The sequence below is a fragment of the Cynocephalus volans genome, chromosome 11, assembly GCF_027409185.1.
Source record: "Cynocephalus volans isolate mCynVol1 chromosome 11, mCynVol1.pri, whole genome shotgun sequence".
Lineage (NCBI taxonomy): Eukaryota > Metazoa > Chordata > Mammalia > Dermoptera > Cynocephalidae > Cynocephalus > Cynocephalus volans.
Window position 1 is genome coordinate 16,671,553 of NC_084470.1, and position 25,963 is coordinate 16,697,515.

Here is a 25,963-nt window from a genome sequence, read left to right on the forward strand (position 1 = left end):
TTTTGGATTCAGCCACTAGAGAGTAGTAGTGAGACATAAAAAAATTTCAAGAATCAGAAAGTTGTATGCAAAAAAAATTTTTTCTCTTCCTTTGTACTTTTAGTTATTTTTATATTATCATGACTTATTTGGAGTTCCCAAAAACCAAAAATATAAATTATACTTCTAGCAATCCATGCTTCTATCAATGTATGATTTTTCCAACATTAACACTAAAACATACTCATTTTCTAAACATTAACACAAACATCAATTTCATGCCAAAAAACTAATACCTTTAGAAATACAACCAACTGAATATATTGAGGTTTTCAATAGCTTTTCTAGCCTTCCTTCTCCCTAAATAAATTACTTTATGAGTACATATACTCGTTTTAAAGGAGTGATTCTAACATGATGATATGATACTAATGATAGGTCTGTGAGGATAAAAAAAAAAATTAAGAAAACCACAGTTTGAAAGCAAGCTGAACTAAACTACTCCCAATTCCTGTGTTCCTACATAGCCTCAGCTATTTCCATCAGCAAGCTACACATATATTTTGTAAATACTTTGTCTTAATCATTTCTGACTTGCTCTGATCACACTAACATTTCTGGAAAGACATCATTGTGAACACATTTTCCTCATCATATCAAACTGTGTTTCTACAACTGGCACACATTTTCCTTAACAATCCAAATGCCCATTTATTGGATCCACACAAATGCCCATATTATGCTAGGATACAAAGGGATTTTCCTTTTGTTCCCTCTTCCAGTTGAGAACAGTAAAAGAACATATTTTTTCAAAACAAATTTCTGTTTCAAGCTCTTGATGCCATCTATTTCTATTTTTAAAAACTCAACATCCTTCACGATTTTTCAAAAAGTGTCAAGTGCTTCCTAAAAACTATCAATCCAAACTTGCAGGAGAATGTGAGAGCAGAAATTTCTTATAATCCCACAGTTTCAAATGCAAAAACGATTTTTGGATGATTACCAAAGAGCAAAAATCAAAATTATAATTTCTCTATACTTCAAAAGGGGTTTTTCTTCCCCCTTTTATGCATTCTTAGTTCTTCTGAAGTGTTTATATTTAAATAACACATTGGTCATAATATGCTTTTCTCAGCAATATAAAGTCCAAAAGAAAAGGAGCATAATCTTCCCATTCACATTTTAAAAATCACTTTTTGTGGACCCCAAAACAATATCTGGTAACAAATATTTAAAACCAATGCAGTCAATCAATTAACATAACCTAGCATAGAAAATAAACTGAAAAGCAAAGGGAAACCAGATTCATCGAGAGGAGAAACCAAAAGCTCTTTATTTACTGGAAAAACAATGGAGAACTAAAAATGATCCTCTTACTAAGTTTTTTTTTTTAAGAGTGAAGTTTTCCTCTTCACTATTTTTCAACCATACCTCTTAATGAAAAAGGTAGTATACACAGACAAGAAACTGAGTATATTTGAAACTTAGATTCTTACTTTTGATTTTCTTCTTCTTCTGATTCCTCGTGCTGGTCAAATAACTCCCATTTAGAAGTTGTCACAGCTGAATGGAAGGTAAAAGAGGATGTAATTTCATAAGGTAAATTAACATTTTTGCAGTAGCATAGCAGAGTTCCAACTTTAAAACTGAAAGTTTATATATACTACAGAAGTGTTTATCTATGTTTATCTATTTTATAAAGACATTTCTTTGTGCTAATTCTCCATTTTTCCTCACATTTACACTATAATTTTATTCAATTTCATGAAGTGACAATAAATGCTGTCATCCTTATTTTTGTGTTGCATGGTAAGATTTATTTCATTAGAACCTACAAATGTTAACAATTATAAATCATAAGCACTGGGATACAGGTCCAAGTACACATGAAAGGCAGTCTAAACTACATCTAATAAGTCAATTGTTATGGGAGAGTTAAAGCCTACTTTCTCTGAAAATGACTCAAAGTTGATTTCCAAATAAATATGGCTTCCCACTCTACATTTTCTACCAAAATTCCTTAACCTAAAAGGTTTCCAGTGGTTGCTCTGATTACTCAAAGCTTCTAAATGGAAGGATCTAAGAAAATAACAGCACACTAACTACAATAAAAGCTTACACTAGACATAAAATATGACAACACTGGGTCTTAAACATTGAAACGTGTTATAAGACATGAAAGGAAAACATATACACAAACACAATGATTAACTTGTAAGTACTTAATTTTTTAAAGCACAATATTTATTGTACTTTTACTCACCCTGTGCTTCCAATTCAGATTCATCTACAGCTTCCCATTTTGATGGGGCAACTTTAAATATAGGCTCATTCTTCTTTGAGTCTTCAGTTGCATCCACTATTGGGGAAAGATGAGGCATTAATTCTTACTACGGGATGACCCAAATTAATCAGTTCATGGGTATTCACTACATTATTAAAAAACAAAGTAGAATAAGGCCACATGTGGACAAATAATGATAGTATCAAGAACAAGGATTATGGCTAACCCAATTCTCTGAATCTGAGGTCTAATTTTTAAACAAACAGTATTTATAGCAACTCAAAAAATAGAAATTAGTAATACTTTAAGCAAATGGAGAAGTTGAGAAGTAAAAAAAATTCTTAATACCTTGACCTAATTAGAGTCTAAACAACAGAATTCATATATTGTTCAATATTTTAACAAACAATCAAAAGTTCTGAAGATCTGTGTACACTTCCTATTTTCAAAATGATTTTAGGCAGCTAGGAAAACTGAACCTGTAAGTTAGGAAAATAATAAAAACAGAAGTGATAAAAACCAGGTACCCAGGATTATGAATATAACTGAAAACAAGATTTTGCCAATAATTTCCTAACAATTAAAACAAAAAGAGAAACTTGCTAATATTATAGGAGGCTGACTGTTCCACAAAGAAATGTGACCCAAACAAAAGCCTTTTTTGGCACAGTCAAATGTATTACTGGGTATTTGAATTTTGAAAAGTCAAAGATAAAAGACAGAAAAAATTTAATGACTGACATTCTGATTAAGAAATTATAACCTTTTTCCATATCAGCATGTGTGGAAATTAAAGAGTTCCGGTACTCAAACTTACTAGTTAGATTTAATGAGTTTGAAATATGAACTCACAAGGCACTCCATCGAGATCATCATCAAGACTTTTTATAGGGACTCCATCAAGATCATCAATGGGAGTAGCATCAATAGGAATTCCATCCACATCTTCTAGAGGTGCACCATCAAGCTCTTCCTCAATGGGGGCACCATCAAGGTCATCTGGTACATCCTATAGAAACGTGTACTACTGTAATATTTTCCTTTACTTGCTAAAGTCAATTGCTATAAGGAATAATCTGCAATCCAGTAGAAGCAAGCTTGGCTGGACACCCACCTTCCCAGGTACAATGTAAGGACATAATAAGAATATATTTTATCATCCAGTCTACCAGAGAAGCAGTCACTCATGCATTTATTTACCTAACATTTACCAAATGCTCATTGGTGCTAGGTACCATGTGAGGCAATGACGAGCAAAAACAGGTTTGGTCCCTCCTCGCAGAGCTGAGTAAAGGTGGTTGTTGCTTTTATTTGTGTGTGGGTAGGGGAGGACACCAGGAAATGAGGTAATCACAATATGTATGTAACTGCGACTATGATAACTGCTAGAAAAAAGAGGTATATCATACTATTAGAGTGTTAACAAATAAGTGTTAAATAAGTAAGTTTCACTTGAAGAGATCGAGAAGGCTCTCTGAATGTTCAGCTGAGAGACCTAAAGCATCTCAGGTAAAGAGGAGAAGTTACAGAAAGAGAACATATATAAAGGCCAATGGTACATCTGAGAAACTGAAACAAGGACCATGTAGGCTGGAGAAGGGAGGCCAACTAGGATCGTCTTGCAGGAGTGAGAGTGAAAACGTGGTAGCTTGATTAGGATGGTAGAAATAAATACGAAGGATTCAAGAACAATTTAGGGCGTAAAAAGCAACAGAATGGTGATGAAAAAAATGTGCTACCATTGTTCTGCATCTTTTCATGTACATATTTACTTGTATAACTATTTTTAGCAAAATGAGTCATGCTACATACATTAGTCTATTGCTTTCTTTTTTCTACTAATATAGATCTTTTCACATCATCAAATGAAAAAGCAGCCACCAATTTTCACATGACACAAAAAAGAGATTTCTTATTATAAGTAATTTCGACTCCTGGGCTCCAGCAATTCCGGCAATAAAAATTCACTATTCAGTGTAAAACAGCAGATATTTTTCACAAAGAAATGTTACTCCCGTATGTATCACACCTCCACTGCAACCCCCATCCCAGAACCAAATTTAAAAAACAATCAAACATATATACTGAGTGCCTACCTCTGTTTCTTTTTCTTCAATAATATTTACAAGTCCTAAGAAAATATTTTGTAATTTGATCAAAAATGGTTCGGGATAAATTGCCCAATCTTCCCATGCTCTGAAGCAAGTCATTACTCGTTGCTAAATAAGCAAGAAACAGACAACGAATTATTATTTTGGGCACTACGTCTCAAACTTCAGTTCCTAAGAATGATCATCATGATTTGCTGAATTTTCCTTTAAACTGACTTTTTTTTTAATTTGTAGAAAATAACTATACATCATTACCATATTTTTAAAAAATTAATGCCACCTTCTAATTTAAAAGGAAAAGAATAACCCTAAAAATGATATAATGAAAAAGAAATAGTAACTGTTTGCCTTTTACCACCTAAGGTCAACTCCCATATAATTAGTACTACACATGAGCCACATTCTGGAAAGCATACACACAGACATTTATGAAAGCTGGAAATCAAAGCAGCTAAGTTTTTACCTGAATCCCTTGTGGGCCAGTGAAGTACTTCCTAATTCTGTCTAATACTTTTCTTTGCTCATTCTCTAAACTTTTCTATAAATTCTAACTTATGGACAATATTTAAAGTTAAAAATTTTTTTAATGGAGTTGTTTGAATCCCCCATGGTAGGGTCAAGTAGGCATCTTCCCAAGTTAAGTTTTCTTAACAAAGTCTTCTTTCCATGAAAGTATATTTACTTATTCAATTATAAGTAAGGTATTTTGTTTGCATTTTCTTACCATTGGTCTACAGCTTAAGAGATAATAAAAAATTAGTAACAGAATATACTTTCCAAACATGAATAACTAAACATATTTTCCCTAATCCAACCAAATTATATATATTATCACAAAACAAGTGATCTGAATGTTTTGTGAAAAAAGTCTAATACTTAAAATATTTAAATAATTAACACTTAAAACTAAAACACTTGACAAAATAACACTAATTATTTTAAAATTTTGGACATTTTTTGATTATGAAGGTAAAATGGCAGTAGAATTTTTAAAGAGTAACTTCCAAAGTATCCAGTTTTCAATTTGTATCTTATGTCTTACATACTTTTCTAGCTCTTCAATGCCTCCCCTACCCATTTATAACAAAAATAATAAAACAATACACATACCTTAAAGTTTTCAGATTGTAAATGGCCTTGAATTGTACGATAGGTAGCATTGAGGTCTGAAAATATCTGACATAACTTTGTTTCAAAACTGAAATTCAAATAACACATTCTTTAAAATAAAATGTTCAAGAATCCCTATCCCCTTCAGCATGCCAGCCAATGAAAACCCCTCCTGGACTTAAACACTTATAAGTAAATTAATTAAGAAATTCCTAAAATCAAGAAGTAGGTGTTCAAACTCTAAAATCATAACTAAATTGCTTTAACTCCTCTTATTCTGAAATTTTCTCCTTCAAATTCCAAAAAAGTCTTAAGTACTAGATTCCTCTATTAGCAAGAAACTCTATATCTAGGAAACCTTAAGCCATCTAGTCCAATTTCTCCATTTTATAAAAGAGAAAACTTAGAAAAGTGACTTGACCAAGGAAAAAAAACTAATAGCAGAGCTAAAAGTAGAACCCATGTCTCTCAATTTCTTTTCAGAGTCAATTCCTAGGGAAAAGCTTCCCTGAGCCTAATTCATAAAATAAACACATAAAGAGAACTCTAGGGAAATGAGGAAGTTACAGTTGGCCCTCCATATCCATGGACTCAACCAACCTCAAATCGAAAATATTCAGGAAAATAAATGAATAAAAATGATTAAAAAATTAAAAAATACAGTATAACAACTACTTACATAGTATTTACACTGTATTAGGCATTATAAATAATCTAGAGATGATTTAAAGTATATGAGAGGATGCGCATAGGTTATACACAAATACTACACTGTTTTATTTTATATAAGGTACTCTAGCATCTGTAGGTTTTGGTGTCCTGGGAGATCCTGGAACCAATCCCCCAGGGATACCAAGCGATGAATGAAAATATTAATCACAGTATAGCAACATAATTTTCTATTGCCTTAGAAAACATTAACAATGAACTACAATTGATACAAGGATGATCAGAAGAGAACATAAGAGTCTATAAGTAGTTAATGTATCTCTGGTCTCTTACATTTGCCATTATTTGTATTGTTTCAGTTTATTTATTATACAAGTATATGCAAGAAAAAGTTTTTTTTTTTTTAACTCCACCTATATTTGTTCCATTGTCAAACAACGAAGAAATTAATGAGATGAAAACTTTCCAAAAAACTTATAATTTAGCACACAGTGCTTTAGTTCAATGAATGCAGTCAATTTTTTTATTTTTTTGTTTTGTTTTTGTTTTTGTTTTTTTCCCCTCTATCTTTTTACTGATTATTCTTTTTCACTTTAACAAACCCTTGTGTTGAGGGCATGAATCACAGTGAAGGAGCTGTTCTAGGCCTTTTTTTTTTTTTTTTTTTTTTTTAATTCTACAAACTGTGAAAAAATTCAAAGTATTCTTATTAATAAAGGGTGTTAATAAAAAAAATCCTCTTTTCTGAATTCCTTACCCTTAAGTATTTCAAGAATATCAACTTACATCATCATACTTACAATTTTCTATAATATGAAGCATTGGCAACTTTGGCTGAAGAATTGTACAAAACATCAGAAACCAAATACAATCTGGCAATCTATAATACCGAAAGATAACACAAAATGGATTAAAAATAAAAACTATTAGCCAACAATATATCTAGAAAAAAATTCTATATTGTCATTTCTTGGAATCAGTGGCATAAGGCTAATAATTACCTATAACTGAATAGTTGCTACTAATCGGAAGAGTCATGTAAACTTCAACATCACCACAACCATGACTTTGGCAGGTATAAAATTTAACTCATTTACATTTCCCCTTGTTGATTAACTTGTATGTCAATGAACATAAGTTTCCCAGGTGGAAGAAAAATAAGACTGCATAGGAGAGATTTCGTCACTCAAATTCTTCGTGCAAAAAAGAAACCAATTCCAACCCAAAAAGATGTCAACTATTATCTCTCCTTTTCTTAATTAAACATTCATAAAGAGAAATCACTTCCATACCTTTTTAGGAAGAGGTGTTTTTAAGATTGACAATGATTCAGTAATGCAATCCACTATTTCTTCAGCAGCTTCAGCATTATTAAGACAGAAAACCATTGCATCGCCAATATCATTTTTCCTCGGAGTTAATCCTCTCAAGATTTCTTCTAATTTGTCCCTCTGTCTGAATATAAATTTTTTTAACTTATACAGATGTAAATTTCAAATGTCATTACAGCTTTTGCTCACAAACTAATTTAAAACCCACTCGGATAAAATAATTCTGAAGACTGAATTAAGGCTGACTGTGTTAAGACTCCCAAATTAGTTACAATTTTTTGAAAAACTTATATATAGGAAAGAATACTTTTCCTAGAACTCATAAAGATTTCAGTGGTTTTTTTTTTTAAGCTTCCAAATTAAGTAAATTTAAAATTATGGGCATTTTTTTCAAGAGTCTTTAAGATGTGCCCCAGTTTTATTATCCCATTACATTGAAGAGCCTTCATGTTCTTTACATCATGTTCTATTACTTTAGCACTTCTGCGTGGGATTAGAACAGGCCTTTTATGTAAAGAATAAGATCACAAATATTTTAGAATTTATAGACCACACAATCTCTGACATAGTTACTCTGCTGCTATAGCATCAAAGCAGCCACTGACAACATGTAAAGGAATGGGCATGATTGTGTTCCAATAAAATTTTATTTACCAAAACAGGAGACAACCAGATTAGCCTGTGGGCTGAGTTTTCAGATTCCTGGGCTAAAGTAATGATGAACATACATCTTCAGAAGCAAAAACACTCAAATACTATAGCACTCCACTAGCAAATGCTCTCACAGACAATGCATCAATGTAACAAGTATTAAGATTTATAGACCATGCAGTGAAGTAATAATTCTATATGCTAAAAATTCTTTTAGTCAGTTTTTTCCCATGAGGTATAGAGAACGTCCTCTGAACATTTAATAGACAAATATATTTCTGTCTCTTAAACCAGGCCAAAAGCACTGTACCAGTGCTGAGTGAGCACTAATAGCAACATATGCTTCCATGGTGACTATCTCCCAGCTCACCACATGCTCTATGGAGAGGCTCTGCATAGTCAATATCCGATCTCACTAGCCATACAATAATTTCTCCTCCTTATGTTGCAGAGAGGCAAGAATTCTAAGGGTCTCTAGATAATTTCTGTAAGAATCTGAAGTATTCCAATACTAGAAAGAAATCAACCACATTTAATAGATCATAATGAACTTTATCAGTAGAAAGGGGTCAAGTTTATTAGGACACACATTTTTGTCAAGACGTTTAAAATTATATAGCGTATTTTGAAAGATGTTACTACTTTAAACACTCACAAGTTTAAAAAACCATTTTATTTTAGTAAGACCATCAATTAAAACAACCACTGAAGTGACTTTTTTAAACATACAATAGAAAAAAAAAAAATCTTACTCTTCTTTAAGTGCTCCCTTTTTACTAGGTTCCTCCACAAAAGCTTCTGTTTCTTGTTCTTCTGACATTCCATGCAGGTATGGATTTAATGGTGGTGGCCTCCAAAAAGATCCATTTTTGAACATACGAAAATCTTCTGTCCGCCACTTAGTTGGAGAATCTCCCTAATAAATATCCAGAAAATTATTAGAAAGGTCTAATAACTCAGAATCAAAATTAACAACATAATTAATTCTACTTGCCTGCAGAATAGAATAAAGCTTCCACCTATAGTAAACATGAGCTGGTGTCTGGTTTTCAAATAAGAATCTAAACAAAACAAACAGAAATTAAACATCACAAAGAGCTATCTTCAATTAAACACAACAAATGAGAAACAGTATTAACCTACTGAATTCTAAATAAAACTGAAAGCAAAGATCCCTGAAGAGAAGTCCTCGCCTACTGCCATCCACTATCTATCCCCCTACTTCCCTGCCCTGCCCAGACTGCCTTAGTGACTGACATTAATACTAAGAAGGCATGCATCTTGCTGAGTCTTAAACGATTTTTATTCAACACTTATATATGTCAGATACTGTGTCCGTCAACGGAGAAATTTTCCCAACTTATAATTTCAAAAGCAGTTATTTTACACTATTTAATGATAGTGCTAAGATATCACAGTTAGTGTCTTAGATATCACAGCAATTCAGAAGATACGCAATTTCATTTATTCAACTATACCTCACTTATGAAAGATTCTTTCATTGAAAAGCACAAGAAAAGTATTTTCCTAGTAGAGAATGCTTAAAACAATGCTACTTAATTAGCTAAATCAAAATCTTATGGAAAACTGACCTAAGCACTAATCTAATCACTAAAACTGACTACTCATCCCACTGCAAAACTTCCACTCTAAGAATTTTATTCTTGGAAATACTTTTAATTCCAAGAAACAAGTAAAAAGTAGTTTTAAAATGCACACCTGAAGATAAACAATATGGTAAATACATACAATGGAATATTTTTCAGCCTTAAAAAGAAAGGAAATTGTGACACATGCTACAACATGGATGAAACTTGAGGACATTATGCTAAGTGAAATAAGCCAGCTACAGGAGGAAATATTATATGATTTTAATCATACAAGGTACTAGAGTAATCAATCTCATAGAGACGCAAAGTAGAAGGGTGGTTGTCAGGGACTGGGGGACCAGAGGAATGGAGATTATTGTTTAATGGGTACAGAGTTTCAGTTTTGAAAGATGAAAAAAGTTCTGGAGATGGATGGTAGTAATGGTTGCACAACAACATGAATGTACTTAAAGCCTCTAAACTGCACACATAACAATGATTAACTGTTAATGGCAAATTTCTTGTTATATGTATTTTACCACAATATAAAAATTGCACACCTGAACATAGGATTGTTGATCTCTCTGTTCATAATCATAGCTTCAAACATTGGCCCTTCACGTACAACAAACTCTATCATTCGATGTATCAGGGCGAGCAAATTCCTACAACAACAACACAGTTAAAGAAAATGGATTCAGACCTACCACTATATAAAACTACACTTGATCTAAGTTACTATAACTGTGTAGAAAAAGATTATCCTGCTGACTAATACAGAATTTAATACCAAAAAAGTAATCTGGAACACATGTTAATGCCTTGTACATTAAGAGGGAGTGGGGCAGTGGGGGTAGGGGAGTGGGAGGGGAAGGAAAGGTGAAGGGAGGGTAGGAAACCACAACACAGCCTAATAGTAATAAAGATTTAATTTTCTAAATGCCACTTAATTTTATCTTCCAAATGCAAAACATTAAATTATGAATCACAACTAATTGGAAAGCTGCAAATATATTAAGATCAGCAACTTAGAGCTTGCATGTTATTATAGCCATCTAAAAACTTTCACACTATCTCAGTTTTAAGAGAAAGTATTCCTAAGCCAAGCACTTTTGTGGTGGTTTTGAAATGTTATAATTATGACTGCATTTTATAATTTATAAAAATGCAAAAACTACTTAACAAGTTTAAGGCCTGATTTAATAAAAAATCCATCCAACTCCTGTGCTTTTCTGGTACACATATACCAGATGGAGTTTTTATTGAATCTGACCTTTAATGAGGCAACATCCCTTTGGACCACACTTCAAACTAGTTCACAATTCATGACATAGATAATTCTGCCTGTATATTATGAATCAATGAAGAAATTATATTGCCAAAGCCTTAAGTGAATGGAGTCCTACTCTTTCCCAAAATATTCTGAAATGGGGGGACACAGTGAGATTCCCTTTCCATTTTCCATAACAATTTTCCAATATTTAAGCCAAAAATAAATATGTGTATAATTTTTTATTATAGTCATTTTATTCACTGGACTCATAGAAAAGTCTTTATTTTTAAAATGTGAAACTGGGTCCTAAAATTACATGACCTTATTAGACTCCAAACACAATTTTAGACAATGATTATGATGTCAGGCAAAAATGACTCAGCTTATTTATAAGCTGCTTTTGATTTCTTATTTCTCCAGTCCCCCAGCATACAGCTGACAAATAACAATTGGGAAAAGCAAAAGGATATTGGCTCTTGGTACAAGATACACACTAAGTTACACCTTTAGCATTCCCAACTCAAATTAAGTTCATATAACTGCTAGAATATAAATAAATACATAGTTATAGAACAAGACAGATGGGGTAGACTCTATAATGCCCTGCTTCAGAACACACAAACAGTAAAATAACCTATCTCATGGTGACTAATTATTTTCTCAGTTTTCAAACAAACCTACTTAAGTGGGCACTAAAATCTCCACATAGCGAAAAAATTAATTTAAGCTTAAAAGAGGTCAAAAAAATTATATGAAGGTTTAAGTCTTTACAATGGGGAAACTATACATTTAAAATTCAACCTCAAATTGTTAAAACAAAAAATCAAAAACATCACTTTAAATTTCAAAAATATTTTTCTTTTAAGAAATATTAACTGCTCTGCAAATATGCAGTTCTTGATATACAAATGAGAATGCATTCTCAGCATCCACATAGTTAATGACATTATTTTGAAGGAAGGGAGATAAAGATGACTCAGTTCCAAAAATCCCACTGGTAGGAGCCAAATCAAAGCCAAGGGAAATTTTATGTGAGTATAATATATAACACTTATTACTAGGTGGACAAATACTATACATCCAGAAACTTATGTGAATTAAGTCAAAAGCAACTTGACTTCAGTATTAAAGATAGATAAAAAATGGTTTAGCAAGTTTAAAACCAAAGGATTCATTCTAATGTTGAGTCAAGACCTTCTGGCAAAATGTACAGTAAAAATTTTGTTTCGAAATAAGCTGAGCCACATGTAAAGTTACTACTGGATATATGCTTTATGAATGCTACAAAAATACCTTCCTGTAAATGCTTTATCAGTGGAGAAAAAAAACTTACTATAGTTTTAAACAGGCTTGTAACTGATAAAATCTATTTTTAGAAAATTGAAGTTTTAAAATGTTTCATATGATTATTTAAAATCAAAATCTGACAATTAGTTGTTGCTAACTTGAATCCAAGATTACTAAAGAATTGTGATCACACTTTTTCCTTAAGGATTGTGTGTTTAATTACTTATTTAAAAAATAGTCACTTTTCTGTCAATAAAACAGTGTAGTACAAAAAGATGACATATTTAAAGTGCATTATTTTATTTTAAAATGGTAATTATCTTATTCTGGGCAACAACAACAACAAAAAAAACCAAAAAATTGTCTCTCAATTATAATAAAACCACATTTATTGGAGTCAATCGTACCAATGTCTGGTCAAAAACTGTATACTTTCCCAATCCATCCCATGATGTTTTCCTGGTCCCCCGCTGCCGCAGACAGTTCAGCTGGTGTTGCTCACCAAGGCCAATGTCAAAGAGAATTTGGTATTCTTTTGTGTTCATTTATTATTCAACCAGTGTTGTGTTCCTGTGTTTGGGAAAAGGCTTAGCTTGACTGAGCAAGAGTATACCTACAGAATGAGTCTTCTGCTTTAACAGTATGTTGAAAAGAAAAAAAGGAAGAAAAGTAAAAGAATTCCAAACACCTTTGTTATCATAAAAAAAAAATTTCTAGTAGGTCCAGTGTTCATGAAAATAATAGGAATTTCTTCTTAAAATCAATTAGGAAAAAAACGAAGTATGCCTTCAGTAAGGAGAACTCAAACCAATGTTGTATATTAAATGTAGATAATCCAGAAACCAAGAAAAAAATAACAGATTGGATCAAACAAACATTACCGAAAAATTAAGATACACTTAAAACATCTATTTTCTCATCACAATAGTTAAACATTATTAAACCAACAACCCAAATTAGATCTATTAAACACATTCTAACTACTAAAGCTTTAAAAATTCCCTACATTGGTAACAATGAAAACAAAAAAGATAATGACATAAAATTGCAAAGTATACTTAAGTCAGTTAAATTTCACATATCCCCCCAAAAAGTACTGGGAAGGAACCATTGCTCAGTCAAGATATTACTTTTTCCTCAACACCATTTTTTTTAATTCAGAAGGGGATATTGTCTATATTTAGATCAGTAATAATAAAGAAAAACATGTACCTTTCTGTTGGGATAACCACTTTGACTATGGCTTGCGACAGAGTCTGTATATGAAGTCACATCAGATAATAAACATAGAATATGTGAGTATTGTTAACAAGTAACAAGCAAAAATATACATATGCATTGAAAATACTACACATCTAATCACAAGTTTTGCAGGCAATCACTGCATTTGAAGTAATAATATACTAAGCAATTACATAAATGCAAATGGATGTGTTCAGTGAACAATAAATGTTCACCAAATGCAAAGAATCAGAACATTCCTGCCAGAATGCACATCAATGCACTGAAATAGGTACTACACTGAGAATTATCAGATAAAGATTTTAATTTGTGAAATAATTAACTGTTTGCCTCTGACCATACAGTTCACTACTTTGTTCCCAAGCCTTTAAAACCAGCCCTGTCATTTAAGTGTCATTAATTTGTAATAGAACCAACAAATTATTATAACTTGAAATTAAGTTGGTTTTGTTTAATAAAAAGAAAATACTCACCCTTTGCTTTTACTAGATTAGTTAACTTTTTTAAAAACCACATATTCTCTCAAATATTCTAATACCTAAGATCTTGAGAACTAAGTTAGCTAGCTGCCATCCAAACAATTTATTTATGAGGTCTTTCTAACTGAAATGTCACTTAACCAAATACAAAGTATCACTTTCCCAGAACAAAGTAAATTTAGATACTGCACTTAAGCAAACCTGGATACAACACTGGACAAGGGGGGGAAAAAAACTTAACAAGTGGTCAAAAAAGGAATGGTAGCCACAAATAAAAATATGGCCTAATATTTCAATATAGGGTTTCCATGGGCTAAGGCAGGGAACACATCTACTTATTTCTTTAAGAGTTGCCAAACAGAATTACACATTTTCTACAAAATTGTTGAAAAGAAATACTACCACAGATTTAGTATTTACAAATTAGATGCGGCCCTATGTACATTTTTTTAATTACCTTCTCAAAATCCTCCTTGTTTTTAGGTGGTGGTAACATGGGAGCATTGGGGTTTTTTAATCGTTCTCTAGGCTGCGCGTTAAAAGGCAGTCCGGATGGAGGTGGGGGAAGCGTATGTTCCATCATAGAAGGTGGAATGTATATTGGATGTGGAGGAATAGGTACAGCTTTACCCCAACCTAACTTCATTTCAAAAGACATAATCATTTTTCCTACAAGAAATAAAAGAAAAGGTCACTTTGGTAACTCTCAGAAGAAAAGAAAATATTTCTGGTGATGTGAATTAATTTTCATTTTTAACCTCTCCATCTCAGGTCCATCTTCTCCCTAGAATTTTTGTAAATACTTTCACACACCAAAGAAATGTCTATATTCTATAAATGAATAATAAAAATTTTCTTACCATTTAAATTTTTTAAAGCTCTTTCAGCATCTCTTCTATTCATAAAGGCCACAAAGCCACAATTTCTCTCTCTCGCTCTTTCTTCATCAGTTCTAGGCCACATAATTTTCACACTGGCTAATGGACCAAATCTTCCAAATTCTTGGCACAGCATTTCTTCATTCATCTATTAAAAGGGGCAAGTTTTTTGGTACAAAAAAAAAATTCTATGCAACAGAAAGCAATGTAGCTTTTAAAAAATGAAGAGCAACATATTAATGCTACTATTTTCCACTCAAGTACTAGGAACTCTGCACAGGTAAAATACTACCTTCATGGGGCATTCACAAATCTTTTTCATACCAGAAACATTGTTTTATTTAAACAGGATGCCAGGGTGGGAAGCCGAGGTGGCTGCAGAAATCACCAGAATTTTACCTCCCCTCTTCCTGTTTTAAGATCCCAGGATCTAAACAAGCTGTTCTACAGCAATTGTTTGTTTAGGCATTTCACAGCATTTTTCAGGCAGTGATTAATATTTAAGTTAAGGAGAAAATATTTGTTGGAATGAAAGGAAAAAAGGACTTACTCATCTTTTCTCTTTCTAGCACCCAACTACCAATATTAAGAGCAGAGAAAACAGAAAATAGTAAATAAGCTATAAGGTCCAATGTACATATAATTTTTAGGAAGAGCATATTATGTATAACTACCACTTCATTCTCCATAATATAATTAACAACACTGAAGTAGAAAAAGAATTAAAATATAAAAGAGAAAAAGCACACATACTAGTTTGCTAGGAGAAAAAGAAAAAGGGACTCCAAAATGAAGATAAAATTGGCACCTAGTAAAAGATTTCAAATGCAGAGTACAGTCCAGTTACTGAAAAAGGAAACAAAACAATCCCTTAAGTATCTGTAGAGCAAGACAGTTTGGGCCATACCACTAAGTCTCAGGTTTACGAGACAATGTTAAAGACTCTCTACTTCCATCAGATTTACCAACTTCAGAATCCTGATTTTATCTTTTTTATTGACTGATAAAGCAGCTTTCTTCCAAAAGCATAAAACATATAAGCCAACATTCATGTTACTTTAGTAATATTACCTGTGGATTAATGTTTCCAAGGTATAAATTAGTAGTGCTTGGATCTCCTACATCATGTGAGCCAGGTGCATAATCATCAAGAACTAAGGCAAAAAGAAAAAAATAATTAAAACACACAAAATACAAAATTTGGACAATTTCTTACTAATTAAAAAAGCAAAAAACTGTATTACCACCAGATGATCTATTTCTTCTTGAAGGCGCATCCACTTAAAGGGGAAAAAAGAAAACACCTCTTAGTTTATAGAATACAGTAGTTCCCTTTACCCAAGGTTTCGCTTTCCTCGGTTTCAGTTATTTTGAAAGAGCCAGAGAAAGACACCCCACATTCACGTTAACTTTTATTACAGTATATTGTTATGATTGTTCTATTTTATTATTAGTTATTGTTGTTAGCCTTATACTGTGCCTAATTTATAAACTTTATCATAGCTACGTACATATGTATGTATGTACAGGAAAAAACAGTATATACAGGGTTTAGTACTATCCAAGGTTTCAGGCATCCACTTGGAGTCTTGGAACATATCTCTCAAGAATAAGGGAAGACTACTGTAATTAATCACAAACACATTAAAATAAATGCCACTTACTAGAACGACGCTGACCATCAGAATCTGACTGAGGAGGCTCAAATCGACTTAGCCTGCCTTTTGTTTTATGTCTCTCATTACGCTCTTCTTGAATTCTGTTGAAAACATTTACAGTCACTAAAGTGAGCCAAAATTTGCTCACATCTAATAAGAATAGAGCTTATCCAGGTACTATCTTCAAATAACGTAAGCTATTTGTAATTAAGTATCACTCCTGATAACCCAAGATTAGAGAGTCCCTCAGCTATCACAGCCATGAGCAAATTTCTGATATGTTATACTAGCAATGGAATACAAAACTCACTTTCAAGGAGAGGAAGAAATTCAACATTAAAACCACTGAAATTGGTTGTCTCCTGTGAAGTATGACCACCCCTCACTCCCACCCCAGTGAGTATACTGATTCCACTGCAAATAGGATTCTGAACAATGGATAAATCAACTAAACTGAATCCACATAATACAAGCAATCTAGATGCTGGACTAAATGCTAACTGATTTTCAAACATACCTTACAAAGTATCATTATAATATCTAAAACCTTATGGCAAGCTGGTTAAAAACCAGTACACTACATACTTCATACCTGCATCTGTAAGTATTGGCTCAATATACTTACGATAGTTATTCTCTGCACTAAATAAAACTTACTGTTTTAATTCTTCTTTGAAGAGTTCCAAATTGCTTTTTTTCTTTTCTTTCTCCCCTTTCTTCAGTGGCTATGAAGGATACAACAAGTTATACTTCAAACAAAAGAAGGCTAAACAAAACTAACAATTTGATAATAAGATTATTTTAGAATATTTTAGTGCCAATCATATGTTCTAATTATTTAAATTAAAAAGAACGCTGTTATCACTGAATGTCCCTATTCCCCCCAAATTAATTTTTATTTAATTTACTTAATAATTTAAACAAAATGACAACAGTAGTCTTAAAGTAAAGGAGCCATTAACTTTATCCCCAAAAGCCCTGGGACACACAGGCCTGAATATTGGGGAGAAATTAATGAAAATAAAGTAACTGAACTGCCATGTAAAGTAAGTGCCATGAACAATTACCAGAAATATGCACTTTTCAAAGCAATTACCTTTGGAAGATATGAATTACTTGAAACAATGAGTAACATCTTTGAAATCCCTCTTTCAAATCTGCTTCTAACACTGGGTTTTGGAACCCCTTTTTTTAAAGCCAAGATAATTCAATGGAGAATAGTCTTTTCAACAAATGGTGCTGAGACAACTGAACATCCACACAGAAAAGAATGAAGTCAGATCCCTACTTCACATCATATACCAAAAACCAAATCAAAATGGTTCATAGACCTAAATGTAAAAGCTAAAACTATAAAACTCTTAGAAGAAAACAGGCATGAATCTTCATGACCTTGAATTATGCAATGGTTTCTAAGATATGATACCAAAAGAACAAGTGAAAAAAGAAAAACTTGATAAATTGAACTTCATTAAAATTTAAAACTTCTGTGCTTCTATCAAGAAAATGCCAAGACAACCCACAGAATGGGAGAAAAACATTTGCAAATCACATAGCTAGTAAGAAACCTGACTCCAGAAGATCAAAAGTACTCTTACAACTCAACAATATGAGCCGAGCATTTGAGTAGACATTTCTCCAAAGATAACAAATGTACAATAAACAAATGAAAAGATGCTCAACTTCATTAAGTAAGTGCAAATCAAACGACAATGAAATATAACTTTACACCAAGATGACTAAAATAAATTTAAGAAAAAACAAACAAAAAACAATTTTAACAGGTGTTAGTGAACATGTGGGAAAACTTGAACCCTCACACATTACTGGTGGAACTGTAAAATGGTACAGCCACTTTGGAAAACAGTTTGGCAGCTTCTCAAAAAGTTAAACAAAGAATTTCCATGTGACCCAGCAATTCCACTCCCAGGTACATACGTGCCCGAAAGAATTAAAAACATAAGTCCACACAAAAACCCATACACAAACATTTACAGCAGCATTATTCATAACAACTGGAAAATGGAAAAAACCCAAATGTCCATCATGCATGAACAATATATGGTATATCCATAGAATATTATTGAACCTCAAAAAGGAATAAAGTACTGATACATGTCACAGCAAAGATAAACCCTGAAACATTATGCTAGGTAAACAAGCCAGATATAAAAGCCCACATGTTGTATGACTCCGCCTGTACAAAATGTCCAGAATAGGCAAATCAAAAGAGATAAAAAGTAGACTGGTAGTTGCAGGGACTGGGAGTAAGGGGGAAATGAGGATAACTGATAACAGGTATGGAGTTTCTTTCCAGGGTAACAAAAATGGTCTGAAATTAGTGGTGAACGTTGTGCAACTGTGAAAATACTAAAAAACCCTTCAAAAGGGTGAATTTTTTATGGTATATAAATTACATCTCAAAAAAGCTGTTATTTTTTAAAAACTGCTTTCAGAGCTATTTTAGAAGCCACGAAAGAAAACTCAGTCAATTTAATTTAATCATATTTATTCACCAAATTTGGCTCCTAATGACATGACCCACATATATCTACCATCCCCATAAAAACCCCACCCTCAAAGAATAAAAATACTTCTAACACTGAGAATATTTAAAAGAAAGTGTCACTCTTAAAATTATACTACAAAGCTACTGTAACCAAAACAGCATGGTACTGGTATAAAAATAGATATTCAGGCCAGTGGAGTAGAATTGAGAACCCAGAAATCACCCCTCAGGCTTACAGCTATCTGATACTGGACCAAGGAAACAAAAATCTACGTTGGGGAAAAAACTGCCTCTTCAACAAGTAGTACTGGGAAAACTGTATATCCATATGCAGAAGAATGAAACTAGATATGCACCTTTCACCATATACTAAAACAAACTCAAAATGGGTTAAAGACTTAAGTATAAGACCTGAAACTGTGACATTACTAAGGGAAAATATAAGTGAAACACTTCGGCAACTAGGTCTGGGCACAGGCTTTATGAACATGAGCCCGAAAGCACAAGCAGCAAAAGAAAATATAAACAAATGGGGCTATATCAAACTAAAAAGAAACAATCAACAGAGTAAAACGACAACCTACAGAGTGGGAGAAAATGTTTGCTAACTATGCATCCAACAAGGGACTAATATACAGAATACACACAGAACTCAAGCAATTACACAGCAAGAAAACAAATAACCCAAGTAAAAAATGGGCAAAGGAGCTGAATAGACATTTTTCAAAGGAAGACATACAAATAGCCAACAAGTACATGAAAAAATGCTCCACATCACTAGTCATTAGGGAAATGCAAATTAAAACTACTTTGAGATACCACCTCACCCCAGTTAGACTGGCTATAATCAAAAAGATGGTGAATAACAAATGCTGGTGTGGGTGTGGAGAGAAGGGAACACTCCTACACTGTTGGTGGGACTGTAAATTAGTACAACCACTATGGAAAACAGTATTGAGGTTTCTCAAACAACTACAAATAGAACTTCCATATGACCCAGTAATCCCACTTCTGGGTGTATACCCAGAGGAGTGGAAATCATCATGTCAAAGGGATACCTGCAATCCCATGTTCATCGCAGCTCTGTTTACAATAACCAACATATGAAACCAACCTAAATATCCATAGACGAATGATTGGATAAGGAAACTGTGGTGTATATATACCATGTAATACTACTCTGCCATACAAAAGAATGAAATGCTCCTATATGCAACATGGATAGGCCTGGAGAAACTTATGTTAAGTGAAATAAGCAAAGCCCAGAGGGTTAAATACCACATCTCACTCATATGTGGGAGCTAAGAGAGAAAGAAGGAAGGAAAGAAAGACCACAGTAGTGGATTGGTCTTGCAGAGGGAGAGAACATTCCTTGGGCTACAATGTGGAGTAGGGGGGAACAGAGGAGGGGGAGGCAGGTGGGGACAACTGGGTGGGGGACATGGTACAAAAGCAATTTCTGGTAATAGGTATGCCGCCAGTATGAATCTGGCCCTCACATCATGCCACGAGGGGTGACAATCAGCTTTGTATCTCATGCTTATTCATAATAAAATATAATAAAATTTTTAAAATAAGAAAAAAAAGTCACTAATTTTGATAGTAATTCACAAAAGGTTCCAAAAATGTTCTGGGAAACATATTCTACATGTGCTAATAATTTAAATACCTCGGTTCAGAATTTTTTTAAAATATAATTCCACTATTTTAAATTTACACCCAAAATATAGTCAATTTTTGACTTGCAGTATACTGTTAGTAACAGCAAATGTACACTGTTCAAAGAGCATAAAATGAATATCACCTGAGTCCTACTCTAATTTATTATCTCTCATACAAGTAGATTACTAGTTAGAAAGCATCAAAACTCAACATCTCCCCCCCCCCAAAAAAATGAAAACAAAACCCCTAAGTCCTGCTCACTGAAAGTTATCATTGGCAATGTCATCTCTGAACATAAATGGGCAATTATTTAGGTATCACTTACAGGTTTTTTGGTTTCTATAACAAGAAGAGATGGTGGTCTTTCATTGGAAGACTGATTTGGAGGAGTTTTTTGATCTGCAAATCTTGAAGATGGCTTGTAAATTTTACCTCTTTTTTCATCTGTTTCATGTTCTTCTGAAATTTAAAATACTAAGTTTCAAAACTAATTATTTGATTTTCTTTACTATTTTTATTCAAACATAAAAATCAGTAAAATGTTTTTAAGATTCATCACTATTGACAAATATAAACAAATTCAAATATCACCCTACCCCCCAAAATAGTAATCAGTTTATAGCAAAATTATAAACCATATTAAAAATTTTGCAAATTGCTCTGCTGTCTTGAAACTTGGAAGGTAATAAATGTTGGAAAGTTATTAATATCTCCTTATTAATCCACATTTGGCCATCTACTTTGCTAATTAATATAAACACTAGAGAATGCTGATAGAAAGGAAATGTGAAATTCAAAAGCAACCAAACTTCTTTCCATAATTATCTATCTACAGCCATTAAACCAAGAATTAGGGTTTGCTCAAGGACTATAATATTCACACTTACCTTTAGCTGCATTAACGACACCTCCTCGCACAAATGTTTTCACTTTATTACCATCACTTCCTTCAAAAGCAGCAAGAAATTCCTCATAAATCTCGGCAGCTGCTTTTTCATCCTCCTAAATACACACGGAAATATTAGTATCACATAATATAAAAATTACTGTGTATGGAGTTAAATTCATCAAGGAATAATGTAGATGAAACCCCTCCCTTCCCAGGTTAAACAGTCCTAATAAGTTATAATACATAATCTTTAATTGATATTAGATATTAACACTGAAACTAAAAGAGTCTTTTGCTCCTCTACTGACAATTTGTGGTACCAGAAAAGAACCCACTAAGCATACTTTATAATTACCCACAGTAATACTTTATAAAGATATTTCAGGGGTCAAACTGTATAACAACTGACTATATGAAAACATATTAGGCTATTAATGAAGCTTCCAAGGCATGATGATTTAATTCAGTTAGTATAAAGATTTCCTTTTCAAACCACCAAAACATGGCCATTAGAAGCTGAAACAACAATATCTACTCACAACAGGTGGCATTAAAGAGCTCAGAAAAACCTTGACATTTTCAATTTTAGATATTCTAAATGTCCCCAAAACCTGTATGAACAGAAAGGCCAATGGAACAAAACAAAAATACAAAAATAAATCCAACAGCATGGGGAAATTCAGTATTCAATAAAAGCAGCATCTCAAATCAGTAGGGAATAACTTTTCAATGTTGGGATAAGTGGATAACTGGAAAAAAGTTAAAATTAATCAATTCTTCATACCATATATCAGAATGAACTGCAAATGAATTGGACTTAATTCTTAAAAATGAAACCATACAAGTACTAAAAGAAAACATGGAAAAATTCCATTATAAGCTGGGAGTAGAAAAAACTTGACTGCAAAACTAGAAATCACAGGAAAAAGATGGATAAATCTGATTATGTAACAATAATTTTTTTTTTTCTTGTGAGTTGGGGAGACGGCTTTAGTCTGGCCTTCAGGTCTACCAGAGAGATGGGTTACCCTAACAGCTCTTTTCAGGTCACAGGTGTTCCTGAATAAAAGTTGACTTCCATTATTACCAACATCTGACTTTTGGGTTGTTTTTGTTTGGGGCAAGCAGCTGGAGTTGGGCCTGGTAACATATCTACACAGCTATAAAAAGAATAAGGAATATTTCTATACACTTAAAGTAATCTCTGAGATAGGTTTTAAAAAGCACGGTAAAGTATACTGTATAGAGCATTACAATACATGTGTACACACACACTTGCTTACACAAAAATAATAGACCAGAAAATAGCCAAAATTGTTACAAAGAAGAGAGGAAAACAGGGTGGAGGGGATAGGGATAGAAGCTGCACTCCTCTGAATATACCGTGTGTTGCAGCTTTGACTTGGGGGTAGAGAGAAGAATATCCTGGAGGTCAAGAATCTTTGGGAAACATTTCCCTACTGCCCATACACTTACTCCCCCCTTAGATACATTCATTTCCAAGGAGAATTCAAAATAAATTTTAAGCATTACCTTTTTCTTTAATTCTTCTTGTTCCTTCTTACTTAAAGTCCGCTTAGCTGTACTCATTTTTCCAATACTGAATGCTTTAAGTTTGTTTTCCAGAAGAGGCTATGAAAAAAAAATTAAAAGCATACCTTTACATAAACATTCTTAATGCAGTATCTATAACTTTAATACACCTCAATTGATAATTAAGTCTTCAAAACAAATTACTGTTTAAAAAATGTCATTGCAAAGAAAAGCATCAGATACCTAACCTTGGGTTTGACTATAAGCATTTACTAAAGAATGCCTTTATTTGCTAGCTCAAGGTCAATAACATTCCAAATCCATTCTTTTTTTTTTAAAGGTAAAAACAGAACAGAGAGACAGACACCAAGGCTAAGAACAAGAGTAAAAGCATTTGAGGAGGAAAAGTACAGGCGATTCTGGGCAAAAGGAGCAATGACAAAAAACAGACCCTCAAATCAAGAGAGGGAGGCCTACATTTCCATGGTCCAGTGGCAGGAATCTACCATTTACAACCCCTACTTTTGTTTCTATAAATTGCATCAATTCTTTTCATAATTTAGTACATTATCTCATTATTCATCAACAATACTGATATTTATGAACATAATATTTTCATTTTCTTTGCTGGGAATGTATCAGCTACATTACTTTAGGTTTCAGCTCAACTAAAACTACATCAATGAATTTTGAATATAACAAAATAGTATTTTAATGAGGTCTTCATTTATGTAACTTAGAAGCAATTTCCTTCTGAAATATGGCCTAAAAAAATTGTCTGTAGACTTTCAGGTGTTCAATTACTTACTCATTTGATTCATAAATGTAAAAGGTAAGAATGTTCATTAAACATAACCTAAAATATTGAAGAAATCTGAAGGTTTCTCTCTCCCCTACTAAAATGAGAAGATAGCCAATTACAAAATTAGATGCTATGGACTCCCTGATTATTAAAGTCTTGCCCTTGGAATCCCTTTGAAAAAAATAAAGCAGTTTATAACCCCAAAGTCAATACAGAGCTTCGGGAACAGATTCAGAACATTTTTTTTCCCTGAAAATCAAAAAATGTTTTGCCATCATTTGGCATCTATGGTTTCAAATTCAAAAGTTTAAACAAATAGTAAAATTACATATAAATTCAACGAAAAACATAATTTAAAAAACAAAACTTCTGTGCTCAAATTTTATTTATATCCTAAGAGCTAAATTTAGACACGCAAAAGAAAAATGATAAGGAAATTACAGGGAATTTACTCAAAAGAATAATACAACCCCATTAAAAACTGTTTACAGAATTTTTACTGAAATGAAAAAAAATACTAAAACTAAAAACAGGATATTCAGGATATTCTTAAATCCTGTAAATAGATCTCGCAAAGTAAAAATATCTTTATGCTTAGAAATATTTTTTAAAAATAAAGAATGTGTTATCAGTAGTTAATACTGGCTGGGGATGATTATGTTATAATTATATTTTCCAAATTTAATCACAAGAAAAAAAATTATTTGAAATAGACAAGAGACTACTTTGCAGATCCAGAACTAAAGAAGCTTCTTCTCTGTGTTCCTATATTGCCCTAGACAATGCACTTACTTGAGTGAACAGCATCTACTCCTGTTTGCTTCCCAGGGTAAGACTATGAGCTCTCTAAGAGCAAGAACTGTGTTTTAATCATCTGTGTATTTCCAGTGACTGGTATTTGGCACTTGGTTCAGAAAATGTTTGATATAACAGGGGAAAGATAAATATGACGATTAACCATTTTATATCAAAAATACTCCTTTGTTTTCTAAATAAAGTTAAAAACTTTAAATAAAACATACCTCATACAGGAGCTAAAAAACATTTCCTTACATGAACTTGAGTTAATCATTAGCCCAAATGCAATAAAGAATGCTATTTTCAAATAGTACAAGATGAAACAAGTACAAAACCAAGATATCCAACCACTAAACTCAATCAAGGACAGAATAAAAATCATTAAATATCCTTTCTTATCTTTACCAATACTCACTCTTGAGAGATTCTGATGAGGAGAATCACAAAGACTTTCACGAGCACTTTCATTCCTATAATTATGCTTTCTTGGGCTCTTGGGTCGCGTCCGACTCTGCATATCACCATCAGGGGGTCCAGATGCATCCATCTTCAGGAAAAAGCACAAGTTTTTAAAAAATCAAACATATACTACTGAAAATCAGAAATAACCCGTGTCCAAATATTGACAAGTTTCATTATACACTATTAAAAATCACATCTCTAATATCACCACTAATTTCATCAGAAAAGTCCTTAGGGACAGGGAAAGTTTTCAATAATTTTAAGTTGCACTTGAAAGCTCAAATGTTATATTTGTAACAGTCAGTTGTATTCTTTGAAGTAACAGGTTCAGGCTGGCTAGTTAGCTCAGTTGGTTAGAGCAGAGCCTTACAACACCAAGGACCAAGGTCATGGGTTCAGATCTCCATACCAGCCAGTTCCACCAAAAAAAATAAAAATAAAAAACTCAACCTTTGAATAAATGGTTTGGGCTGACCAGTTAGCTCAGCTGGTTAGAGCACAGCCTTTTAATGCCAAGGTCAAGGGTTCAGTTCCCCTTCCTGGCCAGCTACCAGAAAAAAAAAAAAAAAAAAACTAGTATTATTTCCTTCATTTTCAAGAAAATGTCTTCCAGATACAAAAGTCTAATTAGCCATGGTTTGTCTGTAGTCACTCCTTCAAGTAAAAATGGTACACCATGAAAAAAACTAGTTTCATTTCTCAACTCTCACAATCACACAAGTACTTGTCCTCAAGACAAAAGTCACACTTTAGTAAGTAGTAGTGGT

At 32.8% G+C, this 25,963-nt stretch overlaps 1 protein-coding gene across 6 annotated transcripts in view; it reads right to left on the reverse strand.

Annotated features, from left to right (window-relative positions):
- U2SURP (U2 snRNP associated SURP domain containing) overlaps positions 1 to 25,963 on the reverse strand; it is a 48,374-nt gene that overhangs the window by 11,836 nt on the left and 10,575 nt on the right. Inside the window, exons 3-24 of one of the 6 annotated variants that reach the window (XM_063114601.1) lie at positions 25,150 to 25,281; positions 23,135 to 23,233; positions 22,141 to 22,212; positions 21,600 to 21,714; positions 21,038 to 21,168; positions 17,199 to 17,266; positions 16,548 to 16,642; positions 16,128 to 16,163; positions 15,955 to 16,037; positions 14,866 to 15,031; positions 14,463 to 14,674; positions 13,497 to 13,540; positions 10,285 to 10,389; positions 9,130 to 9,196; positions 8,888 to 9,051; positions 7,446 to 7,608; positions 6,954 to 7,033; positions 5,485 to 5,572; positions 4,360 to 4,482; positions 3,116 to 3,272; positions 2,243 to 2,338; positions 1,476 to 1,542 (exon numbers count right to left, since the gene is read on the reverse strand). In XM_063114601.1, coding sequence (XP_062970671.1) covers positions 1,476 to 1,542; positions 2,243 to 2,338; positions 3,116 to 3,272; positions 4,360 to 4,482; positions 5,485 to 5,572; positions 6,954 to 7,033; positions 7,446 to 7,608; positions 8,888 to 9,051; positions 9,130 to 9,196; positions 10,285 to 10,389; positions 13,497 to 13,540; positions 14,463 to 14,674; positions 14,866 to 15,031; positions 15,955 to 16,037; positions 16,128 to 16,163; positions 16,548 to 16,642; positions 17,199 to 17,266; positions 21,038 to 21,168; positions 21,600 to 21,714; positions 22,141 to 22,212; positions 23,135 to 23,233; positions 25,150 to 25,281 — 2,363 coding nt within the window. Of the gene's footprint in view, positions 1 to 1,475; positions 1,543 to 2,242; positions 2,339 to 3,115; positions 3,273 to 4,359; positions 4,483 to 5,484; positions 5,573 to 6,953; positions 7,034 to 7,445; positions 7,609 to 8,887; positions 9,052 to 9,129; positions 9,197 to 10,284; positions 10,390 to 13,496; positions 13,541 to 14,462; positions 14,675 to 14,865; positions 15,032 to 15,954; positions 16,038 to 16,127; positions 16,164 to 16,547; positions 16,643 to 17,198; positions 17,267 to 21,037; positions 21,172 to 21,599; positions 21,715 to 22,140; positions 22,213 to 23,134; positions 23,234 to 25,149; positions 25,282 to 25,963 lie in introns of those variants that run through there. The other 5 variants (XM_063114600.1, XM_063114599.1, XM_063114603.1 and 2 more) reach the window with 5 other exon arrangements.